This window comes from Paroedura picta, chromosome 15 (assembly GCF_049243985.1).
Source record: "Paroedura picta isolate Pp20150507F chromosome 15, Ppicta_v3.0, whole genome shotgun sequence".
NCBI lineage: Eukaryota > Metazoa > Chordata > Lepidosauria > Squamata > Gekkonidae > Paroedura > Paroedura picta.
The window spans coordinates 10,891,468-10,909,178 of record NC_135383.1 but is presented as its reverse complement, the minus strand read 5'-3'; the positions used below and the strand labels follow the sequence as shown (position 1 = coordinate 10,909,178).

Below are 17,711 nucleotides of genomic sequence, written 5' to 3'. Positions count from 1 at the left end.
TGCCACTTTTCTCTACCCGAAGGAGTCTCAAAGCGGCTTACAATCGCTTTCTCTTCCTCTCCCCACAACAGACACCCTGTGAGGGGGGTGAGGCTGAGAGAGCTCAGACAGGACTGCTCGGTCAGAACTGCACTATCAGAGCTGTGATGAGCCCAAGGTCACCCAGCTTGCTGCAAGTGGAGGAGCGAGGAATCACCCCTGGCCCTTTCAAAGGGGAAGGAACTGATCCCATGGGCCCTCCCTCACTGAGGATTTTCTTTAAAGGCCCAGCTTTCCCGAAAAAGCATTTGGGCTTCACTTCTGGAATGCAAACAACGCATTCTCGCAAAGAGGAGGACCGGTCGTAGGCCAGTTCTAGTGCCATGGTAGGTTTTTTGGGTGGGAGGTGCTAACTCCCCATCCGGGCTAAATAACAGCCAGAGTGGTGTAATGGTTTAAGAGCAGCCTACTCTAACCTGTAGAGCCAGCTTTGATTTCCCACTCCTCCACATGCAGCCGGCTGGGCTGCCTCGGGCTAGTCACAGTACTCTTGGAGCTGTTCTTGCAGAGCAGTTCTCTTAGAGCTCTCTCAGCCCCACCTACCTCACAGGGTGTCTGTTGTGGGGAGAGGGAGAGGAAGGGGATTGTAAGCCGCTTTGGGACTCCTTCAGGCAGTGAAAAGCGGGGTATAAAAAACCCAGCTGTGCTTCACCATTTTATTACAACTGTAGGCAGCAGAATGGCAGAATCAGAAGGTACCTGGCTTCTTCAGAGCCGAGTGATTCCAAGGCCCTTCCCACCCTGCCCTTTCTGTCACGGCGTACTCTCTCCGCCATGCATTTCGTCCTCCGGATCCTGGCGCCCGTGTGTGCGTGTGTCTTCTGCTCTTTTAAAATTTCACTCCTCTTTTGAAACGGTATCAATTGAATCGGCACTGGCAATAATTAACAGGTTTTCACCACACCCGGCCGGCCGCTGCCGCTTTGGAACATTCTGTCTTCTCCACCCTCTCCCGAAGTCACCTCATATAACATTTAGCGAGGCAATTAAAAACATTACCACAGAAATAAAGCTGAAACCATGGCTCTGCTTATTCCAGGAGCGCTCCTTTCCCTCAAGAGCCAGAGACGGCAAAGTGGGATCGCACGGAAGCCATGGTGGAAAATGCAATCTATTCTGGTGAACCTGAATTCCCTTTAAAAATAGCTGGCTGCGTGAATTGAACACATTCGGGGTGCTGCTACCGTTACATGACATTTTGGGGGGGCTTGCTAGCACTAGCTCTCCCAAGGAGTAAAGGGGCATCTGGACTGCACTGTAGGCTGGGGGTTCATAAAATGGAATGTTCCTAGAATCATAGAGTTGGAAGGCACCTCCAAGACATCCAGTCCAAATTTCCCCCCCCCACACACAAACACACACAGTGCAGGAAGCTCACAACTACCTGCCCACCCACAGTGACCCCAATTTTTATGTCCAGATGATCCTCCCACCCCCCAAAGAAAACCAGAATCCTTGGCCAGTCCAGCCTGGAGGAAATTTCTCCCCTGACCCCAAAGTGGTGATGGGCATTTCTCTGGGCATGCCTGGTGAGAGCCAGGCACCAACACAACCCTCCTTGCCCACCCAATCACCACCTGCCTCTATAAACTAAAATAATTCCCACACATAGAAGTTCACAGCAGGCCTTAGGCAAGAACAAGTAGAGCCAGACCTGGTGAGTTTGCCAGGCCTGCAGGGGCCACTCAGGTGAGGCCTTGCTGCCCGCGCCAGTAATGGGCACCACTTCGCCTCTTGCCTCCTCTTGCTCCATGGGCAATCTGACGCCCACCTCCCTTTTTAGTTCTTGCTCCTGGGTCATTTTAGTGTCCCTTTTGCCCTTGATCCACACACTGGTTTACCTCCCCCGCTGTGCTGCCTGGAAGAAAAACACCTTTGTCCCAAAGACTTCCCAGCCAGCCTTGCAGAGGGGGCCAGACTGTCGCCACTCAGCACCCTGCCATGCTTCACGTGGGGCTGGCTCAGCCTCCAGGATCTTGTTTATGGCTCTTGGCTTGTTATTCAGTGAAGCCACCCTCCAAGCTATTTTTTCCTGCCCACCTGTCAGACGGCAGAGTCATAAACTCATCGGGGGAACCAGTTTGGCGACTCTAAAATATGACAGTCCACATAACAAAGCCTTTGGCAGAGTCATACCTCCTCCCCCCCCCCTTTTTTAAGCCTCAGATGCACATTCCGGCATCCTTCATGACTTTGGGTCGAACAACGTTTGGGTTTAAGACAGCTGGATTTGCAAAGTCCGTTTTTCAAATGCACTTAACATGTACAAATATCCCGCTTTTCTCCCTTGCTCTCCAAGTGGCCTATTCTCCCCTCTTCCATTTTCTTACAACCATCCAAGGGTACAGAGGAGATGATGAGGATGATCCGGGGCCAAGGGACCAAGCCCTATGAAGATAGGTTGAGGGACTTGGGAATGTTCAGCCTGGAGAAAAGGAGGTTGAGAGGGGACATGATAGCCCTCTTTAAGTATCTGAAAGGTTGTCACTTGGAGGAGGGCAGGATGCTGTTCCCATTGGCTGCAGAGGAAAGGACACGCAGTAATGGGTTTAAACTACAAGTACAATGATATAGGCTAGATATCAGGAAAAAAAAATTTCACAGTCAGAGTAGTTCAGCAGTGGAATAGGCTGCCTAAGGAGGTGGTGAGCTCCCCCTCACTGGCAGTCTTCAAGCAAAGGTTGGATACACACTTTTCTTGGATGCTTTAGGATGCTTTGGGCTGATCCTGCGTTAAGCAGGGGGTTGGACTAGATGGCCTGTATGGCCCCTTCCAACTCCATGATTCTATCCTGTAAGGTAGGCCAGGCTGACAATTTGTGCCAGTCCCAAGGCCACCCAGTGCACTTCCACGGTAGAAGTGGCAATTCGAACTCAGGTCTCCCAGGATACAGTCCAATACTTTATCTACCACGACACGACCTTTTCTTGGCTGTTACGGGATTAAAAGACTGCACTAGCTTGACTGCAAAGACTCCTTGTTCCTAACTCTGTTCTCCCAAGAAAATTCTCACCCAGCAGAGGGTTGCCTTTTTTTTTTTTTCCGCAGTGGTGTCCACTCAATGTTCTGCACATTTTGAAAGCACCCGCGAGCTCTACAAGACTGGGAATTGGTTGTCCTCCACATAAGTCCTAACTCTGATTTTATAGAGTGGGAGATTCAAAGAAGTACTTTGCAGAGATACAATTTTTAAAACACGTCTCCAGAGAGGTGCTGGCACAGTCATAGAATCATAGAATCTTCGAGCTGGAAGGCGCCATACAGGCCATCTAGTCCAACCCCCTGCTCAATGCAGGCTCAGCCCCAAGCATCCTAAAGCATCCAAGATAAGTGTGTATCCAACCTTTGCTTGAAGACTGCCAGTCTCTGCTGGCATGCCTCCAGAGACACAGGGGCAAGTCTTAGGGTTGCCAACCTCCTGGCAGAGTTGGAGTGTACAATCCATGACATCATGACTCTGTCAAGCATTCTCCCCAAGCTCCGCCCCCAAAGCTCCGGGAATTTCCAAACCCGGAACTGGCAAGCTCCAGAAATATGAATGGACAGGCTTATGATCCAAGGCTCATGGTTGCTTTAATATTGCTCCAGCGTGTTACGAAACTGAGACTTGGAAGGCAAAACATGTTCTGGAATTGTTCTTTGGAAATGGCAGCTCTTCCCATCTCTCCTTGTCCCCTGTTGAGCCAAAGCCACCTTGGGGAGTCTTCCAGCCACTAGAGGGTTAAGGCGCCTTCTTCCGGTACAGGTAGATCACCCCAGAAATGTAGTCAGAGTCCCCCTCGGCTTTCTGCTCCGAGGTCGCCCTCTCCCACCGTTCCACTTCTTGCACCTTGACCTTTCCCCACAATCCTCGCTGCTCCAGGTCATCCAGGAGCTGCCGCATCTGGTTTTTGTACCGCAGGTTGCTTGAGTTGTTCCGTGTGGTCAGGCACAGAAAGCCCCCTGTGAGGTAAAAAGATGATCAAACATCACATAGGCACACAAAGGGAGGCAGCCGGCAGGGGGAGGGGGTCGGTACGAGAAGCCCCAGAGCTGAATCTGTCCCTTTGCTGAGAGATATCTGGCCCTCTTTTCCGCTAAACTCTCATGTCCTTGTTTCTGCAATGCAGAGGGAGGATGGAAGGAAAAAGCAGACAGTGCATCTCTCTGCTTCTCCTTTTGGCCTTAGCCCCTCAATATCTTTCTGAGGTGCTTTGTGGAGATGGAAAACGAGGAAGATGGGGGTGAACTGGAAGCATATCTATGTTCCCACCTCCCTTTCTGGGAAAATAGGGCTGCAAGCCAACTGGCCCCTTGTGGGGTACACTTTGCCTCTGCCCCCCATAAGCCAAGCTAGTTGTTCATCTCCCAAGAACTGCATGGTAGATGGGAGAGAATAACCCTGATTATTCCTTCAGCAACCCTGTCAAGCCCACAGGTCTACAACAGAGTGGTCATGGGCGCCATAGCTCCTGCCATCACCTTTCCTGGCGCCCGCCAAGTGGCTCCAGGAAGTAGGAGGAGCCAGATGAGGCATCTGCCTGGCAAGGTTTCTGATTGGCCGTTAGGGACCCATGCAGATTTTTGATCCATAATAAATGCAACTGGATTTGTGAACAAGGAAAAAAAAAAGAAAACATTGTGCCTATTTTTAGATGCAGAAAAAGTGTTTGATAATACAATCTGGCCTTTTTTTTAACGAAATGCACTTTGGACTATGGGCTGGCTTGGAATTCTGGAACTGGATGCAAGCCATATGTCTGAACCAGAGAGACTGATCAAAGAGGGAAGACGTCAGGACTGTCCCCTGTCACCTTTACTATGCACCTGAGCAATAGAGATTTGAGTTATAAAGATAAGATGCAAGGACAAAAGGGGAAAAAAGTGAATGACACAGAAATGAAAATGAAAAGCGAGGCAGCCAATGTGATTTCAACAGCTTGGGGTCCACAAAAATCGTCACTGTATGTATTGAAAAATCTGAATCCCTTTCTGGCTATAAAATTAATAGGAAGAAGTCAAATATGGTAACAAAATTTTTAATGCAACAAGAAGACGACGGTATCATCAAGAATGCAGAATGCACAGTATCTACTGAGCCTATTAGAGACTTGAGAAATAAAAGCGACTGGAGAAAAATGTAATCTTTTCAAAAATAATTATTTGAAGACTAAGAAATCGATGTAAGCAGATTTATCCGGATGGGAAGAAAATCTAAAAGATTTCCTGGCTGAAAAGAATCTCATGGCAAGGGATCAAGGCCTAAAAGGCCTTCTGGACAGAGTTAGACTGCAGGGGAGAAGGAAAAGCGTATTACCCAAACAAACGCAGTGTGGACCAAGCCGTCTGTCTTCCCCACCTCCCAGTCAACAGCCTGCTTAGAAAAACCTCTCAGGGCAGTGGCTCCATCTAGTGACCACAGACGCAAAGTCATGATCTTGTTGCTGCATCCGACCCTATAGAGCCCATCAAAAGCAGCATCTGGTCTGTTTTTCAGATCCTTGGAGCTGTCCTAAAGCCCCGCTGAGAATATTTCCTCCAGAGGCTGAATAACAACCCCTCTGGGGGCTACAGAAGGCCGGGGAAAAGAGTACATCCCAACCTCCTGAATTCGTAGCCTGGATCCAAACCTGGGTGTCTCCCACGGCTGCCAGTGAGCTACAAGAAGTGGTCAGAAATAAAGACTGTCCAGCATTTGGTTAAAAATGCCACAGGCAACTAGTTTAAATTAAGAAACGCCTGTGGAACCGGGAGCCGTTTGTACATCCTGCAGATTTTCTCGGGCCCTGAGCTGGGTTTACAAATGCTTCCTGCTCTCAATTAACAAGACTGACACTCTAGTGCAGTTGGCCAACCCCGATGTACAGTTTTCTCTCATACAGCTCATTGCAGGGTAATGATGGTCCCGCTACGGTCTACAAACCAGCCATTCAGTCGGAGGCCTGGGCAAAGTAAGGTTGCGCCAACAGAAGACAATGGGGCCTGAGTCCTGGCTGCGTGGAACAGCAATCTTGGGGGTTGACTGAGTTTCTTTGCCGCCTGTACCAAAGCCTATGTTGTCATTACGGGTGTTCTTTTCATACTCTCGTAGATAACTATGTTTGGATTATTTCCTCCAAAGAATCTAAGTGGCAAGGATAATTGGGAGAATCGGCAGGCTGAAGAAGAGTCAAGCTGAAGAAGAACATTTAAAAGGCTGAAGAAAAGTATTTAAAGGGCTGCCATATGGGGGATGGAGCAGAATTGGTCTCTCTTGCCCCAAAGGGACGGACCAGAACAAATGGGATGAAATTAATTAAAAAGAAATCCCGTCTAAACATCTGGACAGTTAGAGCGGTTTTCTCAGTGGAACAGGCTTCCTCGGGAGGTGGTGGGTTCTCCACCTTTGGACATTTTTAAACAGAGGCTAGATAGCCATCTGACGGGGAGGCTGATTCTGTGAAGGCTCAAGGGGATGGCAGGTGACAGTGGATGAGCGATAGGGTTGTGAGTGTCCTGCATAGTGCAGGGGGTTGGACTAGATGACCCAAGAGGCCCCTTCCAACTCTATGATTCTATGAGTCGTTGAAATGTGCTTTGATCCAGAAATCCGTCTTTCTGGACATTGGGAGGCCGTATTTGATCAACATATGCAGTGCCCAAGTACTGTCACAGGAACACTGAGGAGTCAATTGTCTCCTTACAATTGTGTAAAAGGCATTTTGGGGGCTGTTTTACAACTCTAGCATAGCATTACATGACATGTTACAGCTCCTAATATAAATAGTTTGGTAGTTGCCTAACAGAGTGTCAATTTCTGCTTTTGTGTTTTGATGTTTTTACTCTGTGTACCTTCCTTGTTGTTTCGCTTGTACCAAACCCGGAAGTCAAACAAACAGATTCCAAAACTGCCAGTCAATTTCCTGCTGCAACTGCCCTGCAAAGCAGCTCTCAGTAAGGACCATGACCGCACAGGCGGGAGAAATGGGCAGGCAGGAAAAGAGAACTGCTCCCTGGCCCACTTCCTGTACTTAAGGCACGTAGAGACTTCAGGATGTGGGGCGGAGGAGTGTTACCCCTTCAAGAGCTACAGAAGAATACGTGCCATCTTCAAGCAGTCTAAAAGGGAGCTTCTGTAGTCAGAGGCAATCCACCTCAGATTGCCAGCTGCTGGAGACAGCCCATCTTCAACCAGTCTAAAAGGGAGCTTCTATAGTCAAAGGCAGTCTACCTCAGATTGCCAGCTGCTGGAGACAGCCCATCTTCAACCAGTCTAAAAGGGAGCTTCTATAGTCAAAGGCAGTCTACCTTAAATTGCTAGCTGCTGGAGACAGCCCATCTTTAACCAGTCTAAAAGGGAGCTTCTATAGTCAAAGGCAGTCTACCTCAAATTGCCAGCTGCTGGAGACAGCCCATCTTCAATCAGTCTAAAATGGAGCTTCTATAGTCAGAGGCAGTCTACGTCAAACTGCCAGCTGCTGGAGACAAACCACCTTCAACCAGTCTAGAAAGGAGCTTCTGTAGTTAGACGCAGTCCACCTCAGATTGCCGGCTCCGATCCACCAGCTGCCAGGGACAAACCACAGGCCTGGCTGTTTCATGACCTGACTGCATCTTTCTACTGCTGGCCACTATTGGGGATTCTCTGTTGGGTTGGATGGTAACTGGGCTCTCTCCAGTTCTGCCAATGAATCCCTGCCCTTCCCGGTTACCTGGGTTTGTCTTGCCAAAATCCCTACCTGGCTTGGTGACACGAAGCAGTTCCGGGATGACGCTGGTGGGCACCTGCCCTTCACTGAGAGCCCCCACAATCAGAACGGCATCATAGAAGCCTGGTGGGAAAGAGGTAGGTGGGGAGAGAGCGACAGGAAGCAACCCCCTGAGAGAGAGGGAGCTTCCTGTCCACCCCAGCCTCTCTTTCCTAATTCCAGCTCATTCCTGGCTGTGTTACCTGAGGCTGCAGGCAAGGCTTCCTGGCCCAGCATGCACTGCTTCAGCTCCTGGTACAGCCCCTTCCGGCGTGCATGGTCCAACATCCCCTGGCTTCCATCCAGGCCGTGGAAACAGCGGAATCCCTTTGCCTGCAGCTTAGAACATGACGCAAGGCACTCCCCATTTTGGCCTAGAACTGCACCCTCCTGCTGGCTGCCAATCTAGTATGAGGACTGGGACACATTTGGACACAGCATATTTTGGAGGGGGCACACGAGCTACCCAGGAGCCAGTAGGGGACTGCACCAACCAAACTGGCATGACCGGTGGAAGGGGGAGGGTTCCCCAAAGATGGTGGCACCCCGAATTTCTGTACAGCTGCCCCAGCTACATTAATCAGCCAATTAAACTACAGCTTTCCCCTTGCCTCTTTCTATCATCTAACAGAAAGCAGGAGAGGAAGTTAAATTGCTTTATCTCCGTTTGCTTTTATGGCTCCTGACTTATAACAACTCGATGCCTAACCTTGGCAGCCTGGTGCAATTCCCATCATGGGAATTGCTGGCAAGGGCTCGTGGGAATTGTAGTCCATGAACATCTGGAGGACCACAGGTTGACTACCTCTGTTCTAGAACCAGGTGGAACTCCAGGTGAGACCGGGGAGCCCAGACTGAGATGCAGCCCCAGGGGGGACGGGGGACTCCGATTACCTCCTGAGCCACAAGCCCTGTGCCACAAGCCACGTCCAGCACCAGAGCATCTGCGACGGATCCCTGAAACCCCGAGGCCAGGCAGGAAGCAGCCAATCGTGGGGCTTGGTATTGCAACATGGTCACGTCCTACAGGAGAAAAGCATCGGGCAGTTATTTGAGCCGGTGAACCCGCAATGAGCAGAGGTTTTTAAAAAACTATGATGCTGGATGCTTAATTGCAATAGTAGGCTGAGATTCAGCTCAAGGCCACCGATGCAAGATTATGGCTGCGCAAGGGCCTGTACTTTGCCTCCAAGCTGCTCTTTATCTTCTCTGCATTCCAGCACATGCTGCTTATCAAACCACGGGAGAAGGATCCGTCCAACCTATGTTGGAGGCCCTCCCCTGAAAGGGGGCGTTCTCACAGCCAGTATCACTGAGGCATGTACAAGACAGGAAAGCTTCGGGAGTGGGGGGGGGGGAGGGTAGAGCCCTGGCTTGTGAGCAGCTATCTGCACATGAGTTTAAAACTTTCCCCAAACTTTTCTTGAAAGCCAGGCAAAAGATGCTCATTCTGTTCCGCAAGGCCCTTGTGATCATCTATGTTCTGGAAACATGGTAGAAAGTATCATGCTGGCTGCAGGAAGCACGCGGGCACCACAATATAACTTCCTTATATTGTTTTGTTTTACGGTTGGATTTGTTTCTCCATTTCCTATTGATTGATTGATTGTATTGTAGCCTAAGCCACCTGGAGAGCTTCATAGCCAGAATCAGGGCAGACATCTTCTGCATAAATAAATATTCACGGCCAAAGGGCAGGAGATAGTTTTCCTTTTACTCCTGTCGAATATTCCTGACCTTGTGAGCACAAGCAAATCCCGGGGGGAGGGGGGGGGAGTGTCACATCTCTTTTTGATGTCCTTCTACCAGACAGTTGCTTGACAATAAAATTCCTGTTAAAGAGGAACCAATTCACTTTAATGATCACTTATATTTCCTCTTATATTTGGAGGGATGATCTGGATGGTACGGCACAAAAACACACAATCCAGGTCACTATTAGGAATCAAGGCGATGGGTACTCCTCTTTGCTGCCTACCCCTGGCCTTGTGAGGTAGACTGCCTCTGAACACAGGAGGCTCCCTTTAGCTGTTGCAGACAGACCTCCCCCTTTCCCGAATTTCCCAAAGCTGCGCGCAAAAAGCCAGCTGCACTGACACGCCGGAGGAGAAATGCACTCTGCACATGCTCTCTAGCTACCGCTCCCGGAGCAGACATGAGAATGAGGTTGGCAAAGCCAGGGGGTGGGGAGTCAGAACGTAGGGCGGCACCTGCTCATAGTCCGGGGCCCAGCCGTCGTAGAAGCGCAATTGCTCCTCCGGATCGGTTCCGTGATGGACCGCGGAGACGCGGCGTTGCACTTCGGCAATGCTGAGACGACCGGAGGCGGCCATGGCGGAGGCAGCGGAATGGAGGGGCGGTCTTCTGCCCCCATTGGCCGCCTCCAGGCCGGCCCTCCCCGGGAAGGCGGCTCCATTTCCCAGCTTCTGCAGCCCCGAGTGGATCTCCAGTCTGGGCGCGGCTTAAACCTAGCGCCGGGCTCAGCTCCATCTGTCCGCGGGGCTCAGTCCCGCCCGTTGGATGGGAAATAAATCCGGATCCGTTGCGTGCTGCTATTGTCTTTCTGGGTTCCTCCCGGCCGGATTCATCTGGGCTTTAACTAGCATTAATCCTCGGCTTTTCATTCGGAGGGAGCTCTTCCCGCCCCGCCCACTAGCTGAAAGTTAGATTCGCCTTTGATTTTAGGATGAAATGACCGCGTTAAGAAAGGCGAGGCTGATGTGGGGCAGGATGGAGCCCGGGCGCTAAAGCGCCTTCCGGCTCTTGCTTTCCTGCCAGGCAGGCGATCCATTTATTTGTGCCTCATTTCAATGCGCCACGTCAGGGGGCGGCTCAGCTGAGCATCTTCGGATAATGGCGCTTTCTCCGTTGCCGTGGCAACCAGGGCGGCAGGTACCAATCTCCAGGGCAACAGGACAAAGGCGCATAGTATGCAGAGTTCGCAAAAGGAGCAGAGCCTGGGGGAGGGGCCTAGTAGTTGGTTCTGAGTGACGTCAAGCGCATCCTCTTCTGTGACGTCACAAAGAGACTCGAGACTGGCCGGTCAAACTTGCGCTCTGCTTGAAGGTCGTTCTTGACGTCTCTAGCCCTTCAAAAAGCAGCTGACTCATAACAGCCCAGGTCCTTGGAAATTTCCCAGAGCTGGTGACGCCCTTTGGTTGGTGGCTAATAGATGTCTGGGCAAGGAGGCCCTTTAAGCTACCTCCCATTTACGAATAGGTGAGAAATATACAGCACCTAGCACAAGGTACATAGCGCCAGTCAGAATTCAAGCACACTTCTCCCTGTTTGCCTTCTGATGAACAGTTAGTCAGACTGCTAGGACTTGATTTTCTCCTCTCTCTCTCTTTACAAAGTTATTTCTCTACTCTCAATAAATAGATTTAAGCAGCTAGTTAGGGCAGAGGAAACAACTTTGGAGTCTAAGCCCTGGTTTGTCTGCAGCTCCATTCCCTTCTTCTGGTTAGAGCTCTCTGCCTGTTGAATATCTGGCTGGCTAAGCTCTCAACCAGCTGAGGCTTGGGTGAAGCTGGGAGCTCCTGGAGAGGCTCTTCCCCCAGGGAGTCCTCACTAACAGGACCTGGGCTTGCAATAGGCAGTAGGCGATGGGTAAGACCTGCCTGAGACCCTGGAGGGCTGCTGCCAGTAATGCTTTCACACATGTTAAATAACACACTTTCAATGCACTTTGCAGCTGGATTTCATTGAATTGAGACTGCATTACTTAGCATGTGTGGAAGTGTCCTTCTAAACAGTACCAACCATGAACAATTGATAGCCTGATTAAGACATCGCCTCGTGTGTGTGTGAGACAGTAATTCTTTTCGTTCTTTTTCAGTTGCGCTGCATCGCTGCTCCAACCCTTCCCAGGCAAGCCTTAATCCCTGATGGAGCCTGTCGCCTGTCAGGATCTCCCAGAAAACCCGGCTCCTCCCGAAAAGGATCCCGATCCGGCGACCCAGCCTCCGACGTGCGTGAGCAAGACCCGGCGTGGGGCAGTGCAAAGCAAGCCTAGCGCCCTCTACTTGAAGCTCCTCTCCTTGCGTGTTGGGCTGTTGGGCTGGCTCTTCTGCCTCAAGAAGATCCAGTGGGATGTGATGCGGTGGGTCCACATCTCCTTGGAGCTGGCCACCGATGTCTTCTTCAGCTGGGTGCAAAACGCTCTCTTGGCGTCCATGATGCTTCTGCTGCTGATCTGGAAGCTTCATACCGGGGCCAAGCAGCATGGCTGGAAGACGCTGCTGCGGAGTTTGGTGAGTGGGGGTGGAGAAGGGCATGCTGGGTAGGGAGAAGATTTAGTGCCGGATTCCGGTGTCTTTAGTTCTGCTCCGGCCTACTCATTAATGGTGAGAACACCAGGCAAGCTCTACTGGGCGAAACCTAGTTCGGCATCTTGATTCCAACCGTTTGTCTCTGCTAACTAGTATCGTTTTTTTTAAAAAATACATTAAAATAAATTAACTTTCACCCATTCGGGAAAGCTTTCCAGGGCTGCCAAGAAACCCCAGGGTTTCATGAAACGCTGGTTGGGAAAGTCTGGAGTATCCGGTGAACACCTTGAACTGGATGGCCGCTAAGCACGGTTGACCCTGGCCAGTATTTGGATGGCAGACCATCCAGGTTGCTACACAAGAGGCAGACGCAATGGCTAAACCTGCTCTTAAGGAGAGGAATGGGAAGGTGACTGTAAGCCGCTTTGAGCCTCCTTCGGGTAGGGAAAAGCGGCATATAAGAACCAACTCTTCTTCTTCTTAATATCTTCCGCCTTGAAAACCTTACAGGACTGCTGTAAGTCTCCTGTTTGCGGGGTCAGCCCTTGGTTTCCAAAATGAAAAGGGAGCAAAGGAAAGAGCAGGGCAGGCCATTAGGGACTGCTGGCCTGTGACCCACTTTCAGAGGCTTTGTAGGGCCCCTTTGGGTCCCGACCCACAGCTTGGGAAATACTGCTGTAGGGGATACCATGAGCACACTTGGAAAATGGGCCTCAGTCCAAGGGACTTTGTTGACCACTTTGCAGTTCAAGCTGCTAACTTGCACCTGCACGGATAGCCTAAACAATCTTCGTTGATCGGCCGGCGTTGACATCACGAGTTTCGGAGCCTGGGAACAGAACCAAGCTTTAGGACAAGCTGCCTTGTTCAAATATGGAGATTGTACTTGCGGAACAACCTGAGGCCAGAATTGAAGCCAACTTACATGCAAGCCATTTGGGCGTCCTCTCGGACAAAGAGCCCTGATACATCTAGAAAACAATGCAGACAATTACCTAGAATCACAAAGGACCCAAAAGCTGTAAAGCAAAGAAAGAAACAGGGAGGTTGGAAGAAGACAGGGGTGTTAATGCGCAACTCAAAATATCAAAACCAACACATCTTCCCACCAGAGACGCGTAAGCGTTAATAATAACCAGATCCTCTAATTATAATAAAATCAAAGGCAGCGATTCTTATGTTCTTCTGAGGTTTAATCAGATTCCAATAAACAAGAGGCCATAGCTTTCTAAACTGCTTGGTGGACTGCCTTTCCCCTTTCTCCAAAGATGTTTACACAAGGCACGCTTACTCATTAACAACAACCAAGCACAAAGGGAAGTTCAACAATTGTGCTTCCAAAATGTCGCAACCCAACCCCTAGCCAAAACAGAGAGGTTCATTATCATACCGATGTTTACGTTCCTAACTGGCCCTCTTGGAATAACCCTGGAGGAGCACTGGACCCTCATGAATCGAACTGCCAATCTATCTTCCTATTATTTGATGTACATTTCTCCAGTTAGCCGGAACGTATGTTCATTGCCAGTTCCAGGAACGCTCTTCCATCTGTGGCGGAACACGTTCCTGGGGGGGGGGGGGGACGACCAGCCTTTTCTTCTGTGTCTCATAGCAGCAGAATGCCACCTTTGTGCATTGTTTGGAACATTCCCTCTCAGACTTATATCTATATTTCGCTAGGAGTCCAACTTATTTGAAGGTTTTGCTCCCACCTGGTAGTTCTGTGTCCCATCAACACCTTTTAAGCCTGTATCTCCATCACAGGCATAAGATCTTGCGGAGCTGGAGGTTTGGCGAGCGTTTGTTTGAAATCTGTTGGCTCTCCGAAAACATTCCTGGAATGTGAAAAACGTGTCAAATGCAACTCTCTGTTGGTACATTCTGCAGGCTTGGAATGTTGTCTGAATCAGGCTCTTTCTGCCTGACTGCCCTAAGTAAATCCAAAACCCGCAATCCTCAAACAATTACTCCTTATCCCCGGATCGAAATGACCTAACTTGTGAGCAATCCGACAGTACGGGACTGAAAAAATAATTGATGTCCGCAGGGAAATCTGGACGCCAACTTAGCCCTCAAACGTAGCCCACACTTTTCGCAGAGTGGTTTGAATCAGGTTCTTTCTCAGGGCAAGAGGTTCTTTTAATCCAAGCCCACGTTGCAAGGAACGCATTGACTCCCAGCTGTTGCCCTAAGTAAGGAGATTTCCCCCGACCTAAAAAGAACAGTCCAGAGTCCGTCATGATAATACTTAACAGTGCTGGCTAATCTCTGTTTCCCTCTGGAAGTCATAATTGTTGGCTTTTGATAGGCTTACAATTCCATACAGGGCGTCTTATCACACAGAGTTCTATTCAAAACGAAACAGCGTTAATAAAAAGAGGATAACGTTAACTTTTATTTATGTATTTCCTTGATCGAGGGCAATTCCACAATGGTGGAATTAGGTGCAAGCAGGCACCGTTTTTGCAAAATAAACATTTTTGGAAAAGAGGAAGGGAGCGAAGCATGACGGGAGGTCCTTCCGTCCCGCTCAGATGCGGAAAGCATACATGGTGAATTTCAGCCTGGGAACAGAAGGAAGGGAAGCCCAAATGTGGAAGGCCTAGAGCAGGGGTAGTCAAACTGCGGCCCTCCAGATGTCCATGGACTACAATTTCCAGGAGCCCCTGCCAGCAGACGCTGGCAGGGGCTCCTGGGAATTGTAGTCCATGGACATCTGGAGGGCCGCAGTTTGACTATCCCTGGCCTAGAGTCAACGTGCAACATTCATAGGGTATTCAAAGCGAGGCTAAAACAAGCGGTATCTCTGTTAAATCCATGCCTTCAGAAGTGGATATGGACGCTGGAAGTGAAGTGATTTGAGCTTTTTATTGTGACCGTGGGTTGGTCAAGTACACCGTAAGCTACGATCCTGCCCCGAACTCAAGCTCGGTCCTCTGCAGGTCCACCAACACGACAGTCTCCTAATGCAGAAAGGGTATTGGTTGGCCCTATCTGATCAGATATTGAAAACTATGTAGGTTCGGCCCTGGTTAGTCCTTGGAGGGGGATCACCAATGAAGTCCAGGATTGCTATGCAGGGGCAGTCCATGGCAAGCCCCCTCTCTTCTTCTCTTGCTTTGAAAGCCCTCCTTGCGGGTTGCCATAATTGGGCTGTGCCTTGGCAGTGCTTTCCCCCACCGCTGACCTTTATTGCCGTTCCTGCAGAATTCAGTTTTTCCACATGAACTTTAACGCTAAATTAGAGGAAAGACTAGCGAGGGAAACCTGAATCTCGACAAGGCGTTTGCTTTTCTCATGGAAATCCTTCCTCGCCAAGGCGAGATTTCGACCGTCAGCCCTAACTCTGTTTGTGCAAAGTCTCAAAATTATCTGGGCTAATATTGGCAGTGCCTCTTGAGGCGATACTTCTCCTCCCCCATATTGGATCTCCTTTGAGTGCCATGTTGACTCAGATATTTATTTATCATGGATCGAATGAGGGCATTTCTATCCCGCCCTGTTAACCGAGGCCGAGGCACGAGTCATCTTACGAGAGAAATGAAAAACATAACCGATTACAAGGCCATTGGCAAAATCTGAAAGGAGAAACTGGCCAGGCTGCCAGCAAAAATGGAACGCTTGAGACATTTCAAGCTGGAAGTTTTAGACACAGAATGTATAAGAAGGGCAGGGGCGTATGTGTATGAGTCCATCTCGGAAGGGCTTACTTTTTAGCTGGTGTGGTGTGCTGCTGTCCTTTTTGAGCCTTTGATCCCTATCCTTTTTGAGCCTTTGCAATCCTGGCACAGTATGGGGGATGCGGGCACAAAATGGCCACCGGAAAGAGGTGGAGCCAGAGACAAAATGGCTGATGCAGCTTCCCATCAGTCAAATAATGAAGATCCTTGTGAAGTGGTATTGCCAAAGCAATGTTGTTGTTTTTAAATCTGTGCAGCCAATCAGAAGCTTTGCCAGGCAGAAACCCCACCTGCTCCCCACGATACTTTCAAAAGATACTTGGCAAGCACTAGGAAAGGTATCAGTGGGTTAGAATGCTGGCTGCCCTGGGTTCAAATCCCCCACTCAGCCAACACACTGTGATGAGTGTCATTAGGCCGGTGGCAATCTCTTAGCTTTCCCTCCCCTACTGGGAAGGACAGGAGAATGATGTGAAAACCTGTTTTGGCTTCCTGATCAGAGAGAAATGCAGAATGTAAAATTTAAAAAACCTGTAATAAGCATAGCAATAATCCATCCTGTTATGGGCTGATCAGCCATCACAAAGGTATTGGGGGATTTGGTTAATCTAGCAGAGTGTTGGCCAGTCATTGAAGTGTGATTTTCGAATGTGTTAACTAAATCCTCCCAAGAGGTATATTGCAAAAAAAAAAGGTAAACCTGCATTTACTCAGGTAGATCAGTTCACATTCAGGTTGCAGTCGAAAGAAAAGACTTAATCTAAAGATTACTTTCCCCACTGGCCAGCTAATCCAGCATTGTACGCATATAAAGGCATTGTTCCTGCAGGAGAGACCTGTAGAGACATGTGTGTCCATGGAAGGGCGTTGTAGGACAAAGTGAGAGAAGAGGGGTGGGAGGACAGATTCCAGGTTAGGGTAAAGGGAAGCATCTCAAGGAGATACTTATTTGCACTTCTTTTCTATTTGAATTTGTACGGCTGCCCCTCCCTACAAGTTAGCTTGGGGAGGTTTATAACGTTGTATATAATACATAAAACATTGCCCAATTGAAATGCATTTTAAGAGACCAGGATCCCCATACCAGAATGAACCATGGGCCAAGTTACAGTGATACCATTCAGAAAGTTGTGAAATTTGCTGTTACTTAGATACATACCCCAAGAATGGTTGAAAAACATGAGGCTACTGAAGAAGGATTATCTACTGACAACGGGTATTACCTAGAAAGTGTTTTGGCAGACGTCCTGCTGAATAAAACCAACATAAAGAAAGAACAATATTTTTGTGAAATATTCTTTATTGTGGATTAGGATAGGTCTTTTTCTTCTCTTGGTACAGTTAAAGTGCATTTCAATTCCATTGTGAGCCTAGCATCTGTGAGCCTTGCCTTCGGTGCTTCTCCCATTCCAGGGAGAGGGAGGGTCTTAGATGGAGCGCCCCCCTCCCAATGTCCAGGCATAACTGAGTCACTGCAGCCCACAAAAGGCATGCAATGGACCCCGTTTCCTCCAGAGCTGCTTCTCAGCTCTAAACCACCTTCCCGTCCAGCCTCCCTCCTTCCTGCCACCCCCTTTGTGCTTTCTAACTCTTTGTATGGAAAGCGGGATGAGTCAAAACTCCTCACTGGCTTTCTCTCGCCAGACAGCCGAGGCGCAGTATGCCTGGGGCCCGTCTCTGCTGAGGAGCTGCTGCCACCACCTGAAGTGCTTGGTGAAGCGGGCAGCCTGGGCTCCCGCCTGCTTTCTCACCTGGATCCTCTGGCACCTGGTCCGGGCTCTGGAGGTCGTCTTCATGCAGGCCTTGAGGATGGCCGGCGACGACAAAGTGGAAGAAGCCATCGAGGAAGCCTTGCCTGAATCCGTCTCTGCTCTTATCCTTCAGCGCGAGGAACAAGATCCAAAGGGCAGTCAATAAACGAATTCTTGACCTAGGCTTTTGTGTTCCCGGAACCCGGCAGGGTTTTGGGGAGGGAAGGGGTTGGTTCAGTGTTTTGCCTGGGTTTTCCTCCCAC

The 17,711-nt window shown here is 49.6% G+C and overlaps 2 protein-coding genes across 3 annotated transcripts; one reads left to right on the top strand and one right to left on the bottom strand.

The window, feature by feature from the left end:
* Positions 1-3,594: 3,594 nt before the first annotated feature.
* On the bottom strand, positions 3,595-10,436 carry METTL27 (methyltransferase like 27). Its single transcript, XM_077311899.1, has 5 exons — positions 9,957-10,436; positions 8,641-8,769; positions 7,950-8,085; positions 7,738-7,830; positions 3,595-3,982 (listed from the first exon to the last, which is right to left on the bottom strand). Exons 1-5 carry the CDS (start codon positions 10,077-10,079, stop codon positions 3,762-3,764), a joined length of 702 nt encoding a protein of 233 aa, XP_077168014.1. The 5' UTR covers positions 10,080-10,436; the 3' UTR covers positions 3,595-3,761.
* Positions 10,437-10,750: 314 nt separating this feature from the next.
* LOC143824520 (uncharacterized) lies at positions 10,751-17,631 on the top strand. 2 transcript variants are annotated; one of them, XM_077311901.1, is made up of 3 exons: positions 10,751-10,993; positions 11,585-11,999; positions 17,342-17,631. In XM_077311901.1, the coding sequence occupies exons 2-3, from the start codon at positions 11,634-11,636 to the stop codon at positions 17,612-17,614; spliced, it is 639 nt and encodes a 212-aa protein (XP_077168016.1). In that variant the 5' UTR covers positions 10,751-10,993; positions 11,585-11,633; the 3' UTR covers positions 17,615-17,631. The 2 variants fall into 2 exon arrangements, with proteins under 2 accessions (XP_077168016.1, XP_077168015.1); XM_077311900.1 differs by having other exon boundaries at positions 10,752-10,965.
* Positions 17,632-17,711: the final 80 nt, after the last annotated feature.